General features: G+C 42.8%; 1 protein-coding gene across 4 annotated transcripts in view; it reads left to right on the plus strand.

The window, feature by feature from the left end:
• The window catches only part of TSPAN18 (tetraspanin 18), a 120,785-nt gene that overhangs the window by 87,892 nt on the left and 12,017 nt on the right, over positions 1-20,876 (plus strand). For all 4 annotated transcript variants that reach the window (XM_063398367.1, XM_063398370.1, XM_063398369.1 and 1 more), the window contains 4 exons: positions 5,978-6,067; positions 11,681-11,772; positions 12,537-12,731; positions 18,203-18,277. In XM_063398367.1, the coding sequence (XP_063254437.1) occupies positions 11,710-11,772; positions 12,537-12,731; positions 18,203-18,277 (333 nt within the window). In that variant the 5' untranslated portion in view covers positions 5,978-6,067; positions 11,681-11,709. The remainder of the gene's footprint in view (positions 1-5,977; positions 6,068-11,680; positions 11,773-12,536; positions 12,732-18,202; positions 18,278-20,876) is intronic.

Genomic DNA, 20,876 nt, shown 5'->3' on the forward strand with positions numbered 1-20,876 from the left:
TTGTCTGCCTGGAACCTGATGGCTGCTGGAGCACTTAGATTGTACATCTTATGGAGGAAGAGAGAACATTTAGAAACACGTATGTCAAGATTATGGGATTTATTAACTCCCATGTATTTTCCTGCAGAACATCTGAAGCTCTCCTGTGGGCTTTGGCCATGGTTCTCTCTCTTAATGTGAAATTAAAAATACATGTAGCAAAAGATGTTGAACGGTTGGGTGTTCATATCTTAATTGAGACAGGTGTGGTTTAGATCAGTCACATTTACCTTTCAAACTACATTAGCTGCAATTTTATGTGTTAGAGTAAGTTAAAGGTGCTGATTACATTGAAACTCAGTTTAGATTTACTCATGAAATATTTATGAAATATGTATCAGTTTGACTATGAGCAGGGTAACTTAGACTTCAGGTCTACCTCACTTCCCTAGGCCATTTCTCATGTCTTTTGCTGCATTCAAGTTTTCCTGCACATATCACACCTATAGCTTGTGAAATGTATATATGTCCTATAATATCCTATTGTGTTCAGAATTCGTAACAATTTGGGATGCACTATTATTCTTCTCATTAAAAACACTTAACAGATGACCAGAAGTAGATAAAGAATGTTACTTCTCAGACTTCCAGAAATATTATTTTCCGGGTTATTCAGTATTACTGAGATCCCTCATTTAAGATCTGCTTTTTGCAGACTCTTTTTCCTAACCTTTGCTTTTCTAGACTAACTAAACTGGCTGGTTTTGTTTTTATATCTGTGTAAGCTGTTACCTTGAACAGGGAATTTGTTGGTTTTCTGGAGTTTGGGGGGTTTCTGTCTGGTTTTGGTTTGGTGGGGGAGGATGGTTTGTTTGTTTGAGTATTTTGCTGCTTGCCTTTTTTGTTTGTTTGGTTTTTGGTGCAATAGTTAACACATTCAAGATTCTGTTTGGGATTTCTTTTTAAAAAGGAATGGAAATTATTACTTCCCCAGTTAAAGGATTCTAAATAGTGGGTTAGTTTTTCCACACTTCTGCCTTATGAGAAAACACTGAGAATAAACACAATAAAAAGAAGTTAACCTATTGATCTGCAACTCCATTCTGTGTTAGAACACACAAGCAGGGATTTCAAATTCCCTTGCCCCCTTGCCTCTACCTCTGCTCAGACAGTCATGGCTTCTTTTTCTACCTAAGGACATCAACATCATCATCTTTTTGATAGGACAAAGCCCTGTGGCTAATAGTAATCTCTTTTGGTAATATCCTTACTTTAAAATCATTTTTCTCCTTTGCCTTCTTTTCCTGAAGCCCACAAAGTATCAGGAAAATTCTTGAAATATTGAAAATCATGGTCTGAGGAGGACAAGGTTGCCACAGCAACTGTCCAGTGCTCCTGAGATTTCTTCCTGCATCTCTCAAAACCATCACGAATGCCACAAGCTGCCGAGGCACTTGCTGCAAACAAAGCAGGGCTACAGGGAAAGAGCACCGAGGAGCCAGTTGTAAAGGTGAGATGTGTCAGGCTCAGGGAAAAAGTGGCAGGCATTTAGACTTTGTGTTAAATCCCCTCGGCGTCTGGAATGCCGTGCAAGCGTATGGAGTGTTTCAACACGCGGCGGTATCTGACATGACAGTGGATAATGTCACTTGGCTTGTGTTGCAACTCCATGATCCACCTAGGAGGGTGACGTTCATTCCATCCGGAAGGGAAATACTTCCAGAAGTAGGAGGCCAAAGTTAGCGACCTCCCTTTTGGTTTGCTAAATTACAGCTTGCTGGGACAGAAGATGCCTGGCAAATACTGCAACTTGTCAGCCAGAAGTGATCAGCTTTTTCATGGGTTTGGGACTGTTCTGAGTGTGGACCAGTGAACAGAGAGCTATACTGGGGGTCAGGAGGTTTAGCACATCCATTCCCCTTTTAGCCCCGGTTTTCTCATCTAATAAGCGAAGTTAATGTTATATTATCAGTGCATATAATCTCCGGGTCATGTGTTTAGAAAGGCAGACAATCGGTACCATATGGTTCCATTGTACTGCAGTTAATACAAGGGAAAATACACCTGTGAGTTATCTGAGGGGTTTTTTATAAAGGAATAGAACTTAAAAGAATTGCAGGCTATCAGATGTTTTGGTTCTGTATGCAGGATTTTCTTTTCTGAGGCGGCTGGTGCCTGTGTGTGAGAAGCTGTACAAAAGAGCCAGATGTGATTACCTATGGAACTTTCCTTGGGAAGGGGCCAAAGTGAGCAGGCAGTTCGTGTTTTGAATGGTGCAGTGTGCACATTTGCACCAGCTGAAACAGAGTGGTCTGTGGCCTGAAGCCATGCTGGCACTTCAAACACATAATCTAGCACTTTTCAAAATGTTACAGAACTTACAATTGGTTTTGCTCTGGGACTTCTGAATTTCCATTCTGAATGGCTGTGCATGTGTGGGAGATTTTACCTCCATATGATCTCCTGTATTCTATGCACACATTGTGCAAAGTTGCAAATGTAAAACAGAGAGTAAGAGTTGTATTAGTACTTTTGTTGCTAAGCTGGTGTTTTTTATTCAAAAATTTAGGGGATTCAGTCCAGCCCTCTTTTTCCTCCTGTGTGAGACTTATGTGCTCTTATGCACACAGACTTTTGGTGGCAGAAATGTGTTCTTGTTAAAAGCAATCAGGATGAGATGGGACCCAGTTGTGTAGGAAACTTTGGGCAGTTTTGGAGGCAGCTCGGATTCATTTAAACAGTCACAAGCCTCATATGCTTTTAGTGTTATAAAAGCCAATCAGGTTACTGTTTGAAGGTATAAGATGCCCCTAAGGGCTTTGCTCACTCAACTGTACTGAGGAATTAAATGCTCTGAGGCAGTGCAACAGCCTCATTCACTCCAGTGTTGTAAGGCAAGGCAGTCATCGCTGGTAAACGGGCCCATGTTACAGTGACATTAGCATTTTAATGCAACTAAAGAGGAGGTAGATTGACTGTAATTTAGTATCCAGTTGCACAGCCTTGTGCAGGTCCCCTCATGCGGCTCCACAGGGGCTGATTACAGTTACACAGTGCACTTTGGGATCTAATTGGATTTACATGCAGCAATGTAGTTGTGTCATAGCAATGATCCTGCTGCACAACTGCTATGAAATTCCAGAACGAATAGTTATTTATGTAGGAGCAATAGTTACAGGATAACACATGGGGCTGACAGCTTCTGTCAAGGTCCAGTTCTAAATCAAAAACTTGCACCTTTTTTTCTGAAGCCGCTGCAATGGGAATGAAATTATTCTGATCCGGCTTCCACAGAGGTGTTTCCCCTCATCCTTCACTGTGAAAGCACTGACCTGACGTAGAGATCCAGCAGGATCCAGCTTCTCCTTTGTTTGAACGTATGGGCTGGCATGTGTTTAAGTGTGGTGAGTGCAGAGGACTGGCAGTAGCTAGAAGCCCTTGTGAAACACAACAGTTTTAAGGGGTTCATCTGGTGGCCCTTCCTGTTCTAGTCAACAGGCTGGATTCCTCACAAAGACAAGCCTTGCTTCTCCATCCTGCACACTCCATTAATTTCTTGTTTCACGTGTTGTCTGTTTCAACCCCTCTCTGTCCCATTCCTCTTTGCTCTGGAACTACAGGTGTCTTTCTTGGAGCATGATACCAGCAGGAGGCACATGTTTAGCTGCTTTTCCTTCATCAAAGCCAGCTCCTCAACAGGCTGCAATGTCAATGTAAAGAGAAGCCAATGCTCAGCAAGGAGAGTGGATGTGGTGGCTGTGGACAAAGTGCCAGCCACAGCTGGCCGGCCCAAGGATAAGGCTTAGCCTCAGCTGTCACTCCAGCTCCCACTGTGTTTCTCCAGAGACTGTAATTAAAGGCATCAGCTTGCTGGAGTCACAATTAGGCATGTTGGGTTTGCAGTTTGTGCAATTCTCCTTAATGACAAAATCGTAGCTATTAACCAAAGAGAATCTGTTTGGCAGGGACTTCCTCCCCTTTAAGAGTCAGGTGGAACATTGCTGGTCTTTGGCACTAAATGCAGTCTTTCATCCCTTCTGACACAGTACCTACTGGTACCTACTGAAGCATTTAAACTCTTCTTCTCTGGGGTGCTGTAATTTCTTTAAAATATTGTGACTTATGATGGATAAAATAATAAAATTCCTCTCCCACGCAGACCTCTGAGGGCTTGTAGGAATGTAATTATATGCACACACAGTAGGAGCAGGAATCCTATCATTCTGGTTATTTTCTTAATGATAGGTTTATATAGCACAGTGTCATCTCTGCTTTAAAGTTAGAACCATCTTCACTTGGCAGCATCTATCCCAAGACAGTGGCATCACAGGATAGGACAGCTGAAGAAATTGTCTCTCAATCACACTTGCAAAACACAAGATGAAGCATGTGAAGTCAGAGCACTGGGCTCTGACTGCCAAACAGGGGCTCTCTGCTGTCAGGCACTGTCCCTTGTCCTAGGAGTACACCCTCCAGAGCTGCTGACCCTGCTGCAGCCATCTCCCAGCCAGTCACAGAGCACCCTCTGGACTTGGACACTGGTGGAAAAGCTGTACTGATCAGGAGCAGCCCTCGTACCCAGCACTGCAATGCAGGGCAGTTCAGCCCCTGCTCGGCTCATGCCTTCAGCACTTCACAGCAGAGACAGGTGGATTTGCAACAGATGTTTGTACCCTCCAGATCCCAAAGGGGAAGCCATCCCCCCTCTTTATCTACAGATGTAGGTTTGCAGTGACAGAGGAAGGACATTAAATGTGAGGGATTAATGCAAAACAAAAGGTCTATGAATATTCATAGTATGTTTTATATTGTAATAGTTTCAGCCACCTTGAAACTCCTTGTTCGCTTCCTGCCAACACAACAATAGACTTTTACTCACAGAAGTCTTAATGGCAATTTTCAAAGGCACATTTACAAATGTTTGTGGGAAACATGTTAAATGCACCCACTCCAGAAATCATGATGAAATGCTGCCAGTGAGAAAGCAGGGAGAGACCCAGGTGACTTATCTGGTGTCCCATAGGGAAGCAGCGGCTCCAGCAAAGCTGCGAGTATGCCAAAACCATTTTTGAAGGATGAATGCATGAGTTAAAGTGCTGAGCCCCATGTGAATTTGGGCTTTTATAGCGTGGAGTGCTCTTTGAAGGGTTAAAGACTGCCCCTTCCCCACAGGCCATGCAATATGGGGTTGGCACTGTGTCAGATAGGTGGAAAAAGCAGGTGCTCTGAAAAAGCAAGAGTCAAATGTGCATGCCTTGCACATTAGTCTGTAGTCTCACTTCACCTTTGCCTAGTCAAAGGCTGTCATTAGCATTGTGTGGGCAGAAATTAAAACTTACTGAGAAAATTGTGATGGTTACTTTGAGGACTTGAGTGGCAGTCTGCACCTGAATCCCTCAGGTCCAACTCATATTTCTAATGCTCTTGGGTGGACAGGGCTATGGCTTTGCTGTCGCTCTCTATTATTGCTTCCCAGGCAGTCACAGTGAGGCAGAGGGAGAGGAAATAATTTGCTCAACTTGGCGTGACAGCTGGCTGGAAGAAGAAGGGATAGCACCCAACATTTCACGCTGCTGCTCCTAATGGCTGGGCTTCCCAAAGATGCATTCCATCTTCCTTCCTGCCTTTTCCATTTTCCCAGTAAATGGGCTGTAAAGTCACAGCAGATTAAAGTTTGTCTAAACCTCCTATAAAATATTGAAGGTGCAGCTGGTATTAATCTAGTCCTCTTGTGGTATGAAGTGCATGTGTAATGGAACTGTAGATTTACGTGTGGTCTGTGGGCATTTAAAACACCCCCAAAGATTGTTAAAGAGATTCTGAAGAATTGAATCCCTCACTGCGTATTAAAAGCTCTTCATTAGTGCTAATGTACACTAAATTAAGGTGGCAATTAGACTGAGCACGTTCATCAGGATGGTGTGTTTTAATAAATTGTGTATTTAACATGATTGCATTTTATTGACTTCTTCAGTAATTGCGTATTTTTCTCTTACAGGACAAGTTTGGTTAGAAAGAGATACATAGGACACACAGACAATTAAACACTGAAAGAGACACTGTGCTTCAAGTCCCAAGATTAGCAAAGGTGAGTGCTATTAATGCCTTGCTCTTTATGTATGCCAGGTGCTTTCTCTGTATTTCTGTAGGGGCAGTTTAAGGGTAGCTATGATGTGCTGGAGGTGGTAAGAAATACACAGCTCATCTGCCACTGTTTCACCAGCAAGGTACTGCAGAAAGTCATCCTTCCTTGTGAAACTCCTTATGAAACTGCCCCGATCTCTGTTGTGTCTAGAGGAGCAGACTGTGCAAAAATAATGCCCTGAGAGGATTTTCTGGATTCCACCACTTTGGTGTAAAGTTGAATACTGCTTGCAGATAGTGAGCACAGCAATCCTTTTATGAGAGGTGTACTTGGGAAGGAAGGCAAGCATGCTGAGGCAAGTCTCCATGCCTGCAAGCCAAAGAGTGGCCTGCCATTGCTGGGGAGAGGACACAACGGAGCAATCCCAAGTGACAGTGATCCTTTGCCACTGGTGCAGCTTACAGCTTCAGGGATGTTCCCAGTGACATCTTATCTGGGACAGCCTCTAGAAATCAATACATTTGCTTGAAAGAGAATCTAGTCCATATTTTCTAATGCCTTTAAAGGCTACCTGGCACTGGTTCTGGAGAACTTCAAACATCTGCTTTTACTTCGTACATTGTGTATGGCCATGAATGAAGTTGTGGGCTGGCATGATTTCTTGCTCAAGACACAGGCTAGTATTTTGTAGGAAGGACTGCAGAACAGGTTCCTATGTTTTAGAGGAAGCAACAGTTAAGCATGAGTTCAGTGGACAAGTTCTTCACACATATTGACAGCAAACATATTTATGTTGAAAGAAGATATATGTGGATCGTGTGATAAAGGAGCAGTGACTGAAAAAGTGACTTGCATGTGGGCAAGAGGACCTGTAGACATCTCTCTCAATCTCAGTTATTCTGTGTTTTCTATCAAGTATTTGACATGGAGAGACTGTGATAAGCATAAGATAATCTGTCTGAATTTCTACACTGGAACACAAATTGTCTGCAGTGACCTGTTAGGGATGGGTAAGGAAAATGGTTCACACAATTTTTTTCAGTAGAGGGTAGGAGTGATAAAATACAGAAGATGTCAGGATTAAGACTGGTGCTCCTGATAGTTCTGATAGACTGACACATCCATGAGATGCTCTTGTTCCATTTGTCACCAGGTAACTCAGACACCCCTTGGGCAGCTGTTTGGAAAAGTCTTTTACCAAGGAGAGTCATCAAAGCCTGGAAAAGCTGTCCAGGGAGACTGAGGAATCTCAGTCCTTAGAGATATTCAAAACTTAACTGATGTGACCCTAGCAGCATGCTCTAACTTTGAAGTTGGAACAGAATTGGAATTGGCCCAGGGCGGAGGCAGTGGGTGCTTGTACTCAGTGACATCCAGAAGTCCTGTCCAACCTAAGTTTTCCAGTGATTTCTTCTTCAAAGCAAAGGTAAAGAAGCAATCTAGGTGAATCCATGAGTTTTAATCCAGTGTTAGAGGGATATGAGGGTAGAGGGAAATGTCAGTGGCAGGAAAGAGAAAATTGGAAGCCTTTTGTAGGGGTGTGGTTGGGCAGCTGCCTTTAGAAATGTGAAGTTCAAGGCAGCTGCGAGGCAAGCAAAGCAAATGACAGAAGGAAGGAAGTGGCTGGAGAACAAAAATACAAAAAAAAATGCATTGCCTTAAAAAACTAGACTTTATTCCTAACTGATTACAGCAGCTGGGCTGTGTTTCCTGGCTACTCTGCTTTTAGCAGGATTTTAGCCTCCCCATCCTTTTGCAAGATAAAATTTATGGGGGATACAGGGGAGAGAGAAATGTAGAATAATGTGGCTAAGAAAAAGCTGAACGTTTATAGCTACATTTCAGACACAAACAAATGTATCTCATATGTCTCACAGGTCTGAGACAGGACAAGCCAGGGAGAGCATCTGTCAGCCGCTGTCTTCTGCAGTTCTGACTGTAATGTTTGCTTAGCATTAAATGTCTCCTGCAGAGAAGAACTTAATCTCTCACAGATTTGGGGCCTGGAGAAGGGAAGTGAAGGTATTTTTAAAAGGTAGATTAAGATATATACATTCAATTTTTATCACACTTGTATCAGTAGTAGTAGCACTAACTCAGATAATTTACTCTTTTTGTTTATGGCTTAAAAACAAAAGTAGAAGGAAAACCTATCTCCGTAATGTCAGTTATTTTAGCCATGAAATCTGCCATCAGGGACTCCAGGTACATTCAGCTAATTAGCAAGGCAGTAGTTGGCCCAAATGCATTGATATTTATGTTATTTGTAAGTCATATTGTTTGCATTTTGCTTGCATTGTTTGTAAACAACGTTACTTACATACTCTTCAAAGTCTGGAGCACCACTGCAAATATGAACTAGATGGTATTATGTGCTAGAGTGCCCAAGCTCTGACACCAAACAGTTTTAAGTGCCTCATAAGAGATCAGACCATGTTTTTGGTTGATTTGCCCTGTTTCAATCAGTGCAACCACAGGATCCAAATGGTGGCCTTGCATGAGCTGCTTGGAAATCTGGGTACCCAGCAGAAACTGGGAAGTGTGTATTGTGCTGATACATGTGGGTCTCTCCAAGGTCTAAGTTGCACCAGTGCAACAGTTGCTCAGAGCTCCTTTTCCTCAAATCAGGTCAGCGGGTTGGCATTTTTTGGAAGCTTGCATTGAGTTTTTCTGATGTGGAAACTCAGCTTTACCAGCCCAGACCTTACATTATGCCCCTGAGTTCCTTTTGCACACCCTGAGTGGAAGAAGTTTGGGATCTGAAAGCCCCAGAGGGTATGGTCTTGATCTGAAGCACAGCACGATGAGTAAGGTTGCACTTAGTTATTGCTTTGCTGTGTGAAGTGTAGTGGGTTTAGGAATTACAAATCTGAGCCCAATACCACCACTGGGGACAATGTCTTGCCCAAGCAAAGAGGAAGGGAGCCCTTGTTCAAAGCTGCGTGTCCAAGTGTTTGTGCTACTCCCAGGTTATTGTGACTGCCTGGTTCTTCCAGACAGTGAAGTTTTCAGGATCTGATTGCTCAATGGATTTACAATCTCACTTCCCTATTTATGCCTGGAAAACATTTTGACATAAAGAGTGGATGGGCAGGCAGGAGAGATGCAAGGAATCATAGCCTATGTTTGTCTTTGAAAGTAGAAGTAGACCTGTATTCAGCTCCTGTAAATCTGAGCAGTTCCAAGGGAGCTTGCTCACCTTACAGAGGAAGCAGTCTCAGATGTGGAAAGGAAAGTAAGGCAGGAACGTGATTTATCAACACTACAAAGCAGCAAGATAGCGTTAGGCTCAAGAGCTGCTGCTTCATGGACCACAGGCATGGTTTTTCATGTGGGTGACTGCAGTGGGGTGTGTGAATTATGGATAATGTCACATCAAAGCTAAACTGTTTTGAGTTCTTTTCTTTTTTGACAAAGTCTACTATAATATGGATCACACAGGTGGGTGCTGAATGCAGCAGAACTTTGAAATTTCTGAGATAACTTAAGGACTTTGGCTTATATACTAAGATTTAGCCATCCTTTGTTTCACTGCAGCATGAATTTTTAGTGTGGTGATGGGAACATCTAGGTGACACTAATTGTGGGACTCTTGAAATCCTGGTACCCCACTGATTTGTCTGCATTTTAATATCCCTCTCTGGTGTCCAGCTCATGTGTTAGTGGAGCTTAAGGCTCACCTTGCCCATGAAACTGAAGAATTCCCTGCCCACCTCCTAAGCCTTCTGGACTTCAAGATCCCTTTTCTCTGTCAGATTTGCAGACATGGCTTTAAGCAATGTCAGGAAACTGTGGCAATCCCTGCAGGCCCACATCAGAGCTCTGTGCCTTTCCCTATATCCCACAGTCACCATCTTGTCTTTGAATCTCTCTGGGCAGAACAATTACATAAGAGGGGTGTAAGGAAATAAACTTTGTAAAGGAAAGTATTGCCGTTGCTCTCAGGCTTAGACTCAGGTTTGTGTTTCTCCAGAGGCAAGGTGGATCTTCTCAGGATTCCTCTAGCCAAGGGGTTCCCTGGGCAGTACCCAGCCAGCAGAGGCACTCTGCTGTCCTGCCCCAGGTACAGGCAGCTGCAGAGGGAAGGCAATGGATTGTCCACATGAGCTTCTGTGTCACACCATTTGCATCTCAGCTGGTTTTGTCACAAAGAAGGAATTGATTTGATTTTAAATCAAGTGAAAGCAGTATACCAAACACACACTGTGTAACAAAAATCTGGCTCTTACCTCAGGCAGCCCGGTGCTGGGAGCTCTGCTACCATGGGTTTTCTCAGCTCTTAGGCTAAAGCAGAGCAGTTCCTATGGTCAAGAGGAAAGCACCTCGTGAGGCTCTAGAGCACTCACAGATTTTGTGGTTTAACAAAAACAATAGAGTGAAAGGCAGTTTTATTTCTGGTCTGGTGAAAATCTTGGATAATTTCAGCTTTTTCTTTTAAGTGAATTAAATGGACTTTGCTAACATAGCATTAGATACATGTCTGTTAGGGAATGGCATTTACAGTGGAGAAAGGGAATGAGATGCATTAAGAAGCATGTGCGCTTTGGGAAGGCTCCTCTGGGGAGCCAAGCAAACCTGTGCCTCTGAGTTTGCAAATGTACAGCTCCATCTGTGCACAGTGCCATGACTGCATTGTTTCTGTGGAAGTTTTACTATTTCATGTAGTTATTTGTCTGTCCCTCTAGAGCACTTGGTGATATACTGGCATATTTGGACACACAGTCACTTCATTAAACAGCAAGCAGGAACTTTCCTGCAGTGTAGCCTCACCTGGTCAGGATTTATTGCTGCTTTTCCAATAAAAGCACTGGCCAAGCAGTTTCTTTTCTAAATCAGACACTGAGTTTCAGAACTGGTTAAGATTCCTTAGAGCTTTTTCCTGCCCTCAAAAGCTTTCCAGCATTGATCCATGGATTCTTCTTGCAAAAGACCTATGCAGGGTGGGGCGTGGGGCAGCAGGATTTCACTGGCACAGGAACATCTCACACTGCCTGGCAAGCAGGTGTTGTGCTCCAGGCTGAAAAACCATGTCAGGACATCCTCCTTGGGCCCTGCCATGTCTGTGCACTGCTGTCATTCCAAGCCCAAATGTCTACAAGTTTCCCTGAAGCTGTTGTCCATGTTTGTGTGGTGTTCATTCTGTAGACGAAGCTTGTATGAAGATAGCTGTCCCGAATGCTTTTTGTATGTCTTCTAAGTGGGCACAGCTTGTTCTGGCTCCTGTTTCAATATGACCTTTTCTCAGCATGAAATAGACAGGTACATTCAGTGATTCTTAGACTTGACAAGATTTAAAGAGTGGGGAAAAAGAAATTCTTCATGTGCAGAGGGATATTTTTTCCCCAGTATCTCCCTCTGCAAGTAAAGCTAGACCTTTCCTCTCCTGCAACCTTCCCCTTCATTTCTGTGTTTGCCTTCAGGCCTTAAAAACACAAAGGGCCAAGCAGCAATCATTATCTCTCACTAGCCTGTGCTATGTTCCCTGTTCAGGTAAGAAAAAAAGCTCTTCTGTATAATGAACTCCAAAGGGTCTTGGGGGAAATACAAATAGACTGGAGATAGCATTGTGTCATTCCAATAAAAATGAGCATGTAAGAAAGTGCTGTTGTTTTGCAGGAGGAATTGGACAAAGGACCCTGAAGACCATGGAGGGAGACTGTCTGAGCTGCATGAAATACCTGATGTTTCTTTTCAATTTCTTTATATTTGTAAGTATTTGGAATTCACTTTCTTTTCTGGATCCCCCTGTTTCCAGCAGCCTGCTGTTGCCCAGCAGGATAGGCTATAGTGTGGTAAAGTAGCCACAATACAGAATATCCTCTCTGCTTTGCACTAGCAATCACTGAGCATTTTACAGCATCCAAAGATGCTCAGATATTCAGCAAAGCAGCACAGTGGTCACTGCTGTCTGAGTTGTTGCTGTCCTTGACAGGGGAAACCACAGGGAAAGTTGTAACTAATGCTGCACATTGTTCATCCTTGAATGGCAGAAGAAACTGTTTTCTAGTCTTGGGTGCCCTGCTGAGGTTTTGACTCAGAACCAGTAATTTTCCTATCACATGTGGAGCCATTCTTGGCTGGGTTTGTTTTTCAAAGGAAGGGTGGGAGTTCCCAGCCACCCTGGCCTCTGTGGCAGGTATGGTTCACGTGAGCCCCTTCACTGGGCTGTCCTTTACACATGTAGCAGCAGATCAAGACTCTCTTTCAGCAGTATGGAGGGAGTAAACAGTTAGTAGAGTGATGTGTAGAGAAGGAAAGGTGCTTTTGCTACAAATGATTCATTTATTGAGCAGGAGATACTAAGAGCAGGATGCCAGAAGTCACCTGCACAGCAGAGAATACATGCCTTGGAGAAACACAAATTCTCCAAATTCACATCTTTGATCAAAAGATAGCAATGAATCCAGTTTTTCTGCAGCAGATGCTTTACGTTGACCTGTCTCCTCTGTCTCCTGTCTTTGTGCTGTGGCAGCTGGGAGGAGCGTGCCTGCTGGGACTCGGAATCTGGGTCATTGTGGATCCCACGGGGTTTCGAGAGATCGTGGCTGCCAACCCGCTGCTCTTCACGGGAGCGTACATCATGCTGGCCATGGGGGCCATGCTCTTCCTGCTGGGCTTCCTGGGCTGCTGCGGTGCCATCCGTGAGAACAAATGCCTCCTGCTGTTTGTAAGTGCCCTTGCAGTTTCTGCTGGCCTCCTGGGGCTTCCCATGGGGGTGACTGGACAGGTGATGCTGGGACGAGCACAGGAATGGGTGTCTGTTGTTGTACCTGTTAGTCTGTCAGATGATAAGTAGGTTTAGGGTACTTTTACACACTGCTAAAAATACAGATAATTTGCTTTTTCACCTGTACAGATTTGAGCCCAGTCTGGGAGTGTATTTTGACCTTTTAAAACTTTCATTCTAATTGACCCCATTTGGTTGTTTGATCTTTTTCTACATTTATAAAGTGACCAAAAATGGTCCTTTCCTGGCTACTCTCCCCCTGTGGATTCATTCCTCGGGGGTTCACTGAAGGAGGGAACACAGGAGCACAGCCCCTGTGCAGGGGAGCCCTCTCATGCCAGCAGGAAGGCCCAGCCCAAAAGTGCATCATAGCAGTCACTGCTGTCATTGCTGCTCTCCATAGCTGGTCACTCCCTGATATCACTCCCTGATACAGCCTACTCTGCTCCTAAAATGAACCACATTTGTTACCTTTGGATAAATTGTCCCCTGAATGACAGGATTAAATTTCAGCCCATGGTGGTCATCAATAATTACAAAGAACTAAAACAAGTCACTTTTGCCCTTGCCCCCTCAGTCCTCCCAAGCTCTGATACTGAAGGATTTCCAGCCATTATCTCCTACTGGAAGGCATTGTCAGTTATATATTGAAAGACAAAGACCATTAGTTTTGTTGAGGTTTTTTGTGGGGTTTTTTGGTGTGGTTTTTTATCTGTTTGTTTTGGTTGGTTTGTTTGTTTTTGTTTTTTGTGAAATGTGATCTTTTGTTTCTCCCAATGGGTCTGGTGGCACTTTGAGTTTGTTGTGAGTTTCGTTTTGGTTTTTTTCTTTTTTTTTTTTTTTTCTACATTTTGTTAAGATTGTGTCTTGCAGTTGTTTCGTAGTTCAAAAAAGGCTTGTCTCTAAGCAAGATAAGAAAGTCCTCTTTCTTGACTGCAAACCCATCTTTTCCTAGAGAAGAGTGTGGCTTCACTGAGATAAATTCTCTCTGGCCCTTGGCTCCCATAAACCTTGAGTTCATAGCCTGCAAATGAGAGCCCTTTTGGGGAAGCCACTCTGGGTTTGAGTTCTGTGATTCATCTCAGAAGTAAATCATAAAAATAAATGTATCACCTGTGAAGTCTGTGGAGATCTGCCCAGAGGAACATAATAAAATGGAAAGGATGAAGCTTAATGAGCCTGAAGTTACTTCAAAGTCCATTCTTGTAAGATTAAGAAACTAAAAGTGAAGTTTGATGAGAAATGTTGTTGTAATTGAATGGGAGAGCAATATTTTCAGTCTGCTGCATACAGACTGCTGACCTGGCTGGAGAAAGGGAGCTCTGGGCCATGTTCTTTCCTGATTTAACATCATTTACAGGTTTGAATGTTTCTCCATGTGTTTTAGTTATACTCCAGTACACTCAATTTTGTGGTTATTACTTTCCTTACTCCTAGAGATAGTTCTGAGCCCTGCTGCTTTATTTATTTACCTTTATTATTATTTTATTTTGAATGAAACGTGAGAAAAATATGAGCTAGAAGTAATGCCCTAGACTAGGAGAAACTCTGAGAGTAATTACTGGATAAGGAATTCTTGTTCCATTTGGATCAGTCAAATCTTTGAGGGCTGTTTATATCAACACCAACTCACCTAAACAGCCAGCCATCCCATGTTCAGCAGTGTGAAGCACTTGGATGACACCAAGAGAGAACAAATATGTCTCTAACTTCTTTTTTTGGGGCCACATCAGCTGATGTTAAAATCAGCTGATCTTAAAACATCTGTGAAACCCTAAATCTGATAGGAATAAGTTTTAGACATTAAATAGGCAAAAGATTCATGGCTGTATGCCAGAGAGACTGGGAGCACTTGCAAAACAGAGAGTGTGAGTCTTTGTAGGGGTGGTACCTGGGGAGAAGTTGCTAGATCAAATCAAGTCCACTTACAAAGTTGTTAAAGAATTGATGAGCCAGAGAGCTGCTTGAGTGAGATTTCACAGTGATGCATAATGTATGCCTGAAGCTTTTAGTCCAAATGTAAACAGAAGATAGAAGAGACAAGACAGATGTATGTTCTCTAGATTCTGGTTTCAGTGTTTGCAAGGACTTTTATTTTTCATTAAGCTGCTTGTCTTTTGGTAAAAAATAACCCCATCACTATGGACCTTCACAAGGCTGTGAAGCATTTCTAGATTTCCTGGCATTTGGGCTTGGCTCACAAAAAAACAGGAACAAACAGTGGCCTGCAAATCAGACACTGAATAACTTATCCTGAAGGTCCTCTGGCTGCAAAACAACAGTGTAAAAATCAGAATCCAAACTACTACTGAACATACAACATTGTACCAAGGGACTGAATTCAGCTTTGTTATAAGAAGAGCTCATGTTAGCTACTTTTGGCTTAGTTTCAAATGCAGACATCCTGTTTTGCACTCCTGTAAAATGGATGTAGTAGCCCTTCAAACTTTTCAGCAGGAAAATACAGGTCATTTGAGTTAAAGATGGTTGATGTTCTTCTTGGAACAGCAGTTCTGAAACTGGAGCATTGGTTGAGTTATGAAAAGTGAACACAAAGCATTAAATTGTGGAAATTTCCGATAGACACTTCTGTGAAAACTCCTGTAACCATCACCTTGAGCTGAGGCAAGATTTTTGAGCAGTATGAAAGATCCCATTTCTCAGGATGTTCACCTTGGATGTGGGGAGTATCTGTGTTCGGATGTCAAGTATCAAGCTTGAATTCAAATGTGAGGTTACTGTGTCCCGTGCATTAACCAGCTGGCTCCTTTATGCTCTCACATATCAGTAGTCAATTTAATTTTTGGAAGGAAAACACATTAAGCAGATTTTTACTCTCCTTCAAATGCCGAATTTGGAGCAAGTTCTGAAACACTGATGATCCATCTATTTCTCATCAAGTCTAATGGCTGGTGTGGGTTTTTTTCTACTGTAACTTACAAATCTATAATGCAGACTGCACAATGTAAGTGTAAATCAGTTTGAGAATGATAATGAAGCTTATCACAGATAATCTGGGAATGACTGCTTCCACTTCTGCACAGACCTGTGCTGGAGCTTGGGTGAACATGTGCCCCCCAGTAATCAGTAAATGAAATGCAATTAGCAGGGTGATGGGATTAATCACTTGATCACCACCTTAGACCTTAGTGACTATGCTGAGATCCCTTGATGGATGATGATGTGAATTGGCAAAGCGTTGTTCATTCTCATCACTTGTTCTTTGCCCTCCTGTGGTGAAATTAAAACAGCCTCTGAGCAGGAAAAAAAGAAGCCACACAGAAAACTCCAGCAGTAAGAATAAATTAGAGTGTTAACTACTTCAGCAAAATCAAGCAACAGCACGCTGTTAAAACCCAAAATCCCTGCTCATCTGACTTTTCTTGTTTTGTCATTTGAGCCCAGGCTCCTTTTCTTTTGTTTCCACTGCAGAAGCAGGAAGACAAATGTGATAGGGTGGTGCATGTGCTTTTCCACCAGGGAAAAATCACTTACAGCTCTGATAATTGACAACAAAACAACATTTTGCCCATTCCAAGCAGATAGTTTGAATTCTCTCTCCATTATTGAAGTGCAGAATGCACAGCCTTTCAGACACTGTTTATAAATCATTGCTTGGGGATCACAATAGTACTTCTGGCCCTGTCTGCCTGTTTTCTGTTCCAGAAAGATTGTCTATAAACTTCTCACACAGACACACACACACACAAAATCCAGACTTCTCTTGTGTTTATTTTTACTTGTTGCTTCATCTACCTTCATTGGTAAGATGTACCAAGTTTATTACCCTCCACATGATGTGGTCTTACAGGGTTCTTCATTCACTTTTGCCTTTCTCACGTAATGCCAAAATCTGAGTTAATGTCTTAACATTAACTCAGTTCTTTAAAATAATCTCAAAGTCTGTGGGCAAATTCTTGGGCTGTTTGAATTTTAGACAGGCTGATTCAAATGGTAATTTCTCTTTATAAGAATAAGAATGTAAAAAATGTCCACCTAGTTCAGACTTGTTGTTATTCAAATCCATGGTTTTGTCTACAGGAATGGAAATAATTGCCATTTTGGGAGAGAGTGTGAATCTAGCCACTTTCTGCTCCATTCTATTCCTCAGCACAAACATTCATTGTATTAAGGATATTAAAGGGCACATCCCTGTCTGTTCTTTTCCCTGTTTCACAATGACTGAAGCAGCATCAGATTAGCAGGAGGCATCAGTGTCACTGAGAAGTGGTCATAAGAACAGGCAGAATTTGAGGAGTCCCATCACTCATCCTGGGCTGGAAACACTGCCCAGTACCTGAGTGCTCTGGGTAGACAAGGTCCCAGGAACAGCACCCAAACAGCAGGATGTCAGTCTCTGGGGATGAGACCTCTGATGTGGGTCTGATTTACTTCTGTGGGGTGGGGGGTGAGGGCACAGTGGATCACTCAGGCTTGGTGACCTCACCGAAACAAGGTGCCTTTGGTAAGATTGAAAATCAAACTTTTAGACTGAAGAAGCAGAAGGTTGCAAAGACAACAGGAAGAAATATAGTTCCAGCTTAGATTGAACAGCCACGTGTCTCTCTGTTTTGCTTTCCTTCCCTTTTCCTAAAATTATGATGACATAAGTGTAAGAGTTTTACTTCAACCTGGAGGCCTGTTTCCCTTTTGCTATCACCTAATGTGCAGACTGTGCTTTCTGTCAAGTCTGCAGCATGGCCTTATCTTAAGGATGTGAATATGCACACTTTAGATACCATACAAGGCAGTGATGATACTTGCATAATCAAATTAAATTGTTATTGTGTGTTATCAACTTTCTGTAGAGGTCCTGTATGGTTAGTACTTAATTCAGTGCACCCCATTGTGTGGAGGGAATATTAACCAAGGCTAATTTTGTCCTGAAATGAAAACAGTCCATTTTATGTCATAGGTGTAAATATTTGAGGGTATAGCCCACTTCCTCCTTCCACACAAAATAAGCTGTGATTATATTACAGTAAAATTGTGTTGTTTGTATTACGACCAGTGTTGTGTGTGCATTTACATGTGAACCTATTCTTGTGTCTGGACAGTTTAATCTGTGTGAGCATGTCCACAATTATATAACTTTTCCATCAAAGTAGACCTCACTGCTTTGACCTGGTGTGGGTTTATTGGGTTTCTGTGGGTTCTGTAACCTTATACACTTTTATTCATTAGAACCAGGCAAAAGTGTCACAAGCTGCCATGTCCTGTTATGAGGTCAGAGAGGGAATGTGTGTGCTTCAAGTGACTGTCTCATACAGTTTCTTAATTGTCAGGGGAAAAAACATATTTCCTCAGTTATTTTTTTTCCATCTCTTTGGTGATTAGCAAAACCCTGTATTCCTACTACCTACTGCCCACATCTAATGCTGTGTTTGTGGTTTTTATCTTTTCTCTTCCAGTTCTTCATGTTTATTTTGTTAATCTTCCTGGCGGAGCTTTCAGCTGCAATCCTGGCTTTTATATTCAGAGAAAACGTAAGTATCCGATGGTGGGCAGTCTCTGGAGCCCAGTGGGGCTATACACAGCTGGAGCAGGGCATTAGATGGTGGCTGATTTGTCTGTGCAGTGACTGTTTCAAAGATCAGCAAGACCTCGTTCGTTCCTGCCCTGTCTGCAGAACTGCCAGCATGTCAGGGAATGCTGACTAACCTGGCCAGTTCAGGATGGAGAGTTTATGGGGACACACTTCTTCCTGAAGTTTTTAGAGTCTTTTAAAGTCTTCCTGACTCTCATGCAGCCAAACCAGCTGCGCATTCCGTCAGAGAGAGGTTTTTCTTTTTCAATATAACATGTGTTTAATATTAATATTTGAAAACTCCTGTTTTCCAGACAGAGCCAATGCTTGCTCTCCAGTGCAAAAAAATCTCTTATGAATCTTTTAATCATATTCATTCTTGATCTTACATGTTCTGCTACTCACCAGACTCCTACCAATGCTACTTGTAAGATATCCCCCTGACCTGCCCTAAGCAAATCTCCCCCACTTATTGCCCTGCTTAGTTTTGTCCTCTCCAAAGCTTCATATGATGCAGCTTTTCTCTATTCTTCTGCAATGAATATTATTATATGGCCATCATCCCTCCCCTGTGCTAGTGGTAAACTTTTACTACGGTAGTAGTAACCACAGTCTCATTTCTTTCTCTAAACAGAAAAGCTCTGTGTATTTTTTTTCATGTTCACACATGTGAAAAGGAGAGCCTGACTGAAGTAGGTCCCTCCTTCTCTGAGTGATGCTTGTGAAAAAACATTGGCTGGTAGAGGTATTCACTAGTGACTGTATTTATTTCGCTGATTTTGCCTCTGCCATTAGCAAGAGAACATACAGCACATTTGCTGTACTGAAAATGAGAGAAATGTGTCATGAGCAAAGAAGGGCCACGTATAATGATGATTTTCTTAAACCAGGATATACTTCTAATTTTATTCATTTTAAAAAGCTTTTGAGACAAAAGAATCAAAACTTAGGAAGCTCACAGCAAGGCAGTGTGGTGTTTGCATAGTAGGGTGGGCTTGGGGAGAGGTAGTGAGAGGACTTTTTTTTCTGAGTTGGTGGTCTTTTGTTTTTGCCTCAGATCTGAAGGCAGTGGGGAAGGGACGGCACTCTGCACACAGAATGGGTGCCCCATTCCAGTCTGGGCTTTGAGACCATGCCCTTATGGAAACACCTATAAACATATTGCAGTATGGGGGGTCTGGTGTCTTCTGGTCATTACAGCTCTGCTGTCAGGAATTTTTAGAGAATTCCTTTGGCTCAGCACAAGGGGCAGACCGCACACATAGAAACTGCCCTGCAGACCCAGGTATGTGCTTTGTGACAGAGACAGAACACGGTCCCTGGGGAGTAGGGCCAGGGCAAGCAGCTCTCAGCTGATGGCTCCCACCTCCCCTCTTCTCTGTGGAAACCTGTTAAAGGTACAGGAAACTGCCCAGGCTTGCTGCAAGTCCTGGGTGCGGGGTGATTGCACTTCTGACATGTCCTCCTTGCTTACAGCTCACTTCTGGGCAAAGCATCCATACCTTCCACTCCCATGGGAGCCACAGGACATGTAAGGTCATGTTATCTAGCAAGATAAGGTCACAGTGGTTATTCTAGACTTCTGTGGCATCTGGCAGTGTTTTGTGAGATAAAACTTGAAGGGGAACAAACTTCTATCTTTCTTGAGCTTGTCTCCTTGTTTGTATCACCAGCTTCCCACTCTGTCAGAATGATTGACAGGAAGGGCTTAAATGGGAAGGAATGAAGAACGTCAGCTCCCAGCAGAGCTGGAGATGGCTCTATGCAGAAGTCAAACTTGATCTGCGAGTTCTTGTGGTTTGCTCTCTCCTCAGCTCTCTTCTGAAAAAATAGCCCTTGTTTTGGTGTTGCTGTATATTGTGGTGGTAGCTTGTCTGTCTTGGAAGCTACTTGTAGCCAATTTTGCTGTCACCTTTGGGTTGGGGTGAGCTAGATGGGTGGATAGAGGTCCTGTCATTGATCCCATGGCAGGAAGAATTCTTAAGAGTAGCAAATTAAGGTCAAGATCAGATGTGCTTTTCTCTTCCTTGCAAAATAAATTACTTTCAGGGCATATGGTGGCAAATTGGCACACTTAGCCAATCTAAATTTCTTCAAAGCTTACCAAGTGGGATTCTGTGATCATTGTTGCACCAGTCCATATGGCTGTGGCCTCTCTGAGTATGTAAAATGAGACCAAAGATACACTTTATCTGTTTGCTTTACAGATAATGTTCAGTACGGCTTTCTCCTGTATAGTTTTACACCCAAACCAGCTCCAAAACACTCAATGGGATTAAATTATTAACAGCTAAGGGAGCGAGAGAAATCAAGAGCCAAAGATAAGGGAGAAAAGAGATGTTTTCTGTTGAGATTTGACATGAGAGGAAGAGTCAGTGAAGCAGAGCAAGGGGGTGGGATAAGTGAAGGTGAGCTGCTGTCTCCTGCAAGTCCAGCTTCACTTCCAAAGAGATATCTAAAAGGAGTCTCTGAAGAGAAAGGCTGCTGTTAATCAGCCATGGGGTTGCCAGAGTTTGTCTTCCTTTGAAAAGCAGGTTTTGGGAGTGGAGAACCCTTTT

The sequence above is a fragment of the Prinia subflava genome, chromosome 5 (assembly GCF_021018805.1).
Source record: "Prinia subflava isolate CZ2003 ecotype Zambia chromosome 5, Cam_Psub_1.2, whole genome shotgun sequence".
NCBI classification, from domain to species: Eukaryota; Metazoa; Chordata; class Aves; order Passeriformes; family Cisticolidae; genus Prinia; species Prinia subflava.